General features: G+C 37.5%; 1 protein-coding gene across 1 annotated transcript; it reads left to right on the forward strand.

Annotated features, from left to right (window-relative positions):
• The first annotated feature begins 284 nt into the window (after positions 1 to 284).
• On the forward strand, positions 285 to 5033 carry LOC107922334 (cyclic nucleotide-gated ion channel 2-like). Its single transcript, NM_001327200.1, is given in 8 exon segments — positions 285 to 316; positions 400 to 1057; positions 2323 to 2538; positions 2820 to 3136; positions 3755 to 3866; positions 3966 to 4202; positions 4327 to 4413; positions 4488 to 5033. Coding segments are annotated over 8 exon segments (2148 nt in total). The 3' UTR covers positions 4977 to 5033.
• Positions 5034 to 6071: the final 1038 nt, after the last annotated feature.

Genomic DNA, 6071 nt, shown 5'->3' on the forward strand with positions numbered 1-6071 from the left:
TTTAGAGTCATGGGGCATGGGTGTGGACCCAATGGTTGAGGCGTAAGGGGGTGGAACCAAGCCCACCACAGACTCGCATTCTGATCACACATACCCTTCATGTTCCGTGCCTGGTTTTGGCTTCTTTCTTCATGTGCTACCTGACACCCAAAAGCCCTCTCATTATTAATCCCTCCAAAAACTCCCATCCTTCCCAAACAACCCCTCTTTTTCTATTCCTCCTTCCTTCCTTTTCCTTCCATTCGCCCAATTCCTTTCTCTCCCATGGTTCCACTTTTCTCACCATGCCTCCTCAGTCCAACTTCTCCCTATCAAGGTTTCACTCTTTCCAAGTTTTCATCTCTCTTTGAAATCAAAATCTAAAATGGTTTCGTTATAATTGTGTTGTTCTTGTCACAGGTGGTTTGGACTTTTTCAACTTCCAAACTCAATGCCAGAGAGATCTGATAATGGTAGTGTTAGCGGCGAAGGCAATGAAGAAAACCCAATTTCCTACACCGTAGAATGTTACGCTTGTACTCAAGTCGGTGTTCCAGTTTTTCACTCCACCAGCTGTGACCAAGCTCACCCACCGGAATGGGAAGCCTCCGCTGGTTCTTCCCTCGTTCCAATTCAAGCTCGTACGGCCTCCAAACAGAAGAAGACTCAACAGCCTGCCGCGCCTAATACTCGGCGACCTTCTGGTCCGTTCGGTCGGGTGCTTGATCCTAGGACCAAGCGAGTGCAAAACTGGAACCGGGCTTTCTTATTGGCTCGTGCAATGGCTTTAGCCATTGATCCTTTGTTTTTCTATGCTTTATCTATAGGAAGAGGTGGGTCGCCGTGTTTGTACATGGATGGGGGCCTCGCTGCCATCGTAACCGTCCTCCGCACGTGTGTGGACGCCGTGCATTTGTTCCATCTTTGGCTTCAGTTCAGACTGGCGTACGTGTCAAGGGAGTCGCTGGTCGTCGGTTGTGGTAAACTCGTGTGGGACGCACGTGCCATCGCTTCTCATTACGTTCGTTCCCTCAAAGGTTTCTGGTTTGATGTCTTTGTGATTCTGCCGGTTCCTCAGGTTCCCTTTACGTACCTCTTATTTACATATGAATTAACTTAAAAATCAGACCTCACCGCTTCTTTTGGATTTTTTAACAATTTCATCCAAAATTATCATTATCATTTGATTTTGTTTTTCACTTAATGTAATTTTTTTCATATTTTAAAATTTAAATTTAACTATTAACCTTCTATATGTCATCACGTTGTTCACGCATGTGAACTTATTTTTTTATATATAATAACTACTTTAATTACGAGATGTGAAATTTTAAATGTTATATATATTAGGTTGTGATTGTAACCTCTTTTTTTTATTTAATTTTTTATAATTTATAAAATTTTACTTTTAAAAATAATAAAATTTTAATTTAATTCAAAAATAATAATAAAATTGCAGGCTGAAATAGAAAGGATAAAACAAAACCTAAACTGTCATAACATTGATGGTGCTGCAAGAAATAGACTGTTGCCAGCTTTAGGCAAAATTATTACATACAAATCATCATACCCAATCCTAGATTTTACAACTTTCCAATTTTTATATGCTACTTCTTTTTTAGTTTGTTATTGATGGTTCCTACAAGATTGGCAGTAATTTTTTATCCAACCCAATCATTGTTTTTTTTTTCATTATAAAATGGTCACTAAGTATTTAATTTTAATTTTTTACTAGCTGATTAATATAAAAATAAAAATATTAAAAAATTTAAGATAGTTAAGTGAGAGAAAATGACAAAATTGAATAGTTGAGTAATTATTTTGTAACTTTTCACAGTTGGGTGAAAAAAATTACTAATAGTTGAGTGACCATTTTATAATTTTTTATAATTTGATGACAAAAGTTAAGTAACTACTAATATATAAACCCAAAATATTAAGAATATAAAGTGGGTCCCCAAATAAACATTGTGTTTTGGTCTCTTTTGAATCTTACTTTTTCTTGTTACCATGTAGTTTTCATGGTGATCTTAAAGCTAAAGGCTAGAAAGCCATTTCCCCCTATTGTACGATGACTGAATGAGAGTGTTGACAATTACTTTAGTTGCTTCATAGACAGACACCAGAGGTTTCTTCCTTGTTGGATATTTTTGTCCTCGGAACATGTTACCTGTTTCCATGTCTTTTGTTTTATAGTTACAAATGGACTTATGTTATGACTAGTAGTTTTCAATTTAAAATCTAATTCTAACACAATTATTGTGAATAATTCCAAAGCTAATAGAAGTTGAGTAAAATGATTTTTATTTCTGCATAACCAGAGAGATTTTTGGTTTTTTGCAGGCAGTATTTTGGTTAGTTGTACCAAAATTAATAAGGGAAGAGCAGATCAAGATTATTATGACAATACTGTTATTAATCTTCTTGTTCCAATTCTTGCCAAAGGTTTACCACATCATTTGCTTAATGAGAAGGCTGCAAAAGGTCACCGGTTACATCTTTGGCACCATTTGGTGGGGTTTTGGCCTTAATCTCATTGCCTACTTCATAGCCTCTCACGTAAGTCTTTGCATTTTCTCACAAACTTTATAACAATCAGGTTCTAGGGCTTCTCTCTAGTGCTGCTCTATTGCACCGGGATTTGGCTCGCGTGCACTTGCATTTAAGGTATTGTCTTCTTTGAATATACGTTCACACCCTTCAAGGCTTCATCTTTAATGTAAGTGCACATAGGGGAAAAATGTCCAAATCGCGGTAATGCCTTCAAGGCTTTACTCATGTGTTCTTCATTTTCCTTTTGTTGATATTGCAATTTGTTGGTTTTGGCGGAGTGGTCCCAGGTTGCTGGAGGGTGCTGGTATGTCCTTGCAATACAACGGGTAGCCTCATGTCTGCGGCAACAATGCGCGAGAAACAAGCAGTGCAAGCTTTCATTGTCGTGCTCGGAGGAAGTGTGCTACCAATTCTTATTTCCAGCTGAGGCAGTAGGAAATACTTGTGGTGGTAACTCAACCAACGTTATTGGAAAACCTTTATGTTTAGAGGTTCATGGACCATTCAATTATGGGATATATCAGTGGGCTCTCCCTGTTGTTTCTAGCAATTCTGTTGCTGTTAGGATCCTTTATCCCATCTTTTGGGGCTTAATGTCTCTCAGGTAAATCACATTTCACTCTTAATATCCTTTTTACTCCTTTCCTCTGTTTTCATATTGACTGTAGGCATCTGTTAAATTCGGATGTGGTTAGATTTATTTTAAAGGAGTTAAATCACTTTTTGGAACTTGAACTTGGTAACTTTTTCAACATTAGGGTTAAAATTTTTTTTCCCGAAGTTAGACTAAACTTGGCAATTGTGGCTTGACATTTTTTTTTGTCCAAGTTAGGCCCAAACTTGGCAATTGTTCTCACGTTGGAACTTGAACTTTTTTTGTCCAAGTTAGTTTTTGGAAACCCTAGAGTTCAGGCCCCCAATGTGGGACAATTGCCAAGTTTAGAGATTAACTTGGACAAAAAAAAAGAAGTTCAAACCCAAATGTAGAAGCAGTTGCTTAGTTCAGACCTCAAGGTGGGAACAATTACCAAGTTCAGGACCTAAATTGAAAAAAATTTACGCTCCAATATAGGAAAAGTTACCAAATTCAGACCCCAAATAATGATTTAAAGAGGATCTTTAGAGGTGATATCCGTATATTCAGATAACAAACATAGTGTTAAACACAAGTACCTTATATTAATAACCATTCTTGTTGGTACTATCTGACTTCCATTTGCAGCACCTTTGGGAATGATCTTGAACCAACAAGTCACTGGTTAGAAGTGATGTTCAGTATTTGCATTGTGCTTGCTGGATTGATGCTCTTTACTTTATTGATTGGAAACATTCAGGTCTGTATTTGGGTTTTGTTGTCACCCTATTGAAAATTGTTCAAGTTTCCATAGCCAACTTAACTGACAATTTGATCCTGCATTATTATCATCATCAAGGTATTCTTGCATGCTGTCATGGCGAAGAAGAGGAAAATGCAGCTGAGATGTCGAGACATGGAATGGTGGATGAAACGCCGGCAACTACCATCTTGTTTGAGACAACGAGTCCGCCATTACGAACGCCAAAAATGGGCGACCTTGGGCGGAGAAGACGAAATGGAACTGATCAAAGACTTACCCGAAGGCCTCCGGAGAGACATTAAACGCTTCCTTTGCCTTGACCTCATCAAGAAGGTCCAAACATAATTTAACCTATAACATGGCATCATAATTTCAACATGTCCATGAGCCTGATTGCATCAAACTCAAATATATTTATTCAAGCTTGGCCTGATTGCTTGCATCTCTTTCATTTCAGGTTCCTTTATTCCATAACTTGAATGATCTTATTCTGGATAACATCTGTGATCGAGTTAAGCCGCTCGTATTCTCTAAAGATGAAAAGGTTTGACCTTTACCTACCTTGTTAAAAGAGCTATTCAAAATTTTGTTCATCTTGTAATTGTTCCCATAAAACAGATAATTAGAGAAGGTGATCCAGTACAAAGAATGGTGTTTGTCGTTCGTGGACGTATAAAACGTATCCAAAGCCTTAGCAAAGGCGTGGTTGCCACAAGTTTAATCGAGTCAGGAGGCTTCCTAGGTGACGAATTGTTGTCATGGTGTCTTCGCCGACCATTTATCAACCGTCTTCCAGCCTCGTCCGCAACATTTGTTTGTGTAGAGCCGATTGAAGCATTCAGTCTCGACTCAAACCATCTCAAATACATTACAGATCACTTCAGGTATAAATTTGCCAATGAGAGACTTAAAAGAACAGCAAGATACTATTCATCGAATTGGCGAACATGGGCAGCCGTGAATATACAACTTGGCTGGCGGCGTTACAGAACGAGGACTCGAGGTCCAATGATTTCTGCTGCCGAAAACGGCAACAGCAGCGACCGCCGGTTGCTGCAATACGCTGCCATGTTTATGTCAATAAGGCCACAAGATCATCTAGAATAAAGAAAAGCCAATTGCCTTCTGCAATTCATTTGGTCATTATGTAATCTGTACTGTCATTTAATAAAGTTTTTCATTCACCATGGAAACCATTTTGAACATAGTTGTTTGCTCATTCTGTACTCATCTGCTTCAAGTACAAGTCAAATCTGATCGTTAGTAAGACAAATATACATAAACGTTGATGTTTGTTGTTAACAAGAAAATAACCGGAACATATGCCAATAGCTTTTGCCATTATTGAAAATAAGAACTAGGAGGCTTGGTATTTTATCTTGATGAACTTGCATATGTATGCCTTCAATACGCACAAGAACAATCATCGGATGATTGCAATAATCAAGACGTTTTCATTATTCAGTTCAATCTTTTATTTCCGTAGAAAATAGAACTGAATAATAATGCCCCTAAATAACTTGACTAGTCTTTATTTGTCTCGGTCGATTACTATTTTAGGTTGGGGCAACAATAACACATCAAAATTAGTATGCGTTTATTGATGACATGGAATAAAATGCTGTGCTAAACACGAGTATATGTTAGAGAACAATGTATTGGATCAACCCATTATAAGAATGCTTTTGGATTATTATGTGGAAGACAAAAATTTTCATGGTAATAAAGATGCATATGATTCTTAGACTTGAGGTCATCGTAGATTCCAACATTGAAAGTCATGTATTTTTCCGCAGTTAAATGTATTCCCTAATTGGATGTACTATAAAGGCTATCATTGGATATATCACAAACTATGTAGTGGGGGCGACTTGGCCTCCAAGCAAATCTTTCAAATTTGTCATGATCTCTTTGGCAATACAAAAATTCTCGTGTTGCTTTTGCAACACACTACTCATGCTCGCTAACATATAACATTGAGCAATCGAGTCAGAATCTCTCTAGCGATTTCTTGCTTTGGGCTGAGCTTCAGAGGGCATGTTTCGTTAAAAACGAATTTGTGTTTCTCATAGCTGAGAACTATCAGCAAGTTCAGTTTCCATTCGTGAAAGTATCCCTATTTAATTTATTCTTAGTAAGAATACCAATAAAAGGAGCAGGAGACATATTTGAACTGACAAAAATAAAGATTTACTAATTACT

Source organism: Gossypium hirsutum, chromosome D09 (genome assembly GCF_007990345.1).
Source record: "Gossypium hirsutum isolate 1008001.06 chromosome D09, Gossypium_hirsutum_v2.1, whole genome shotgun sequence".
Taxonomy (NCBI): domain Eukaryota; kingdom Viridiplantae; phylum Streptophyta; class Magnoliopsida; order Malvales; family Malvaceae; genus Gossypium; species Gossypium hirsutum.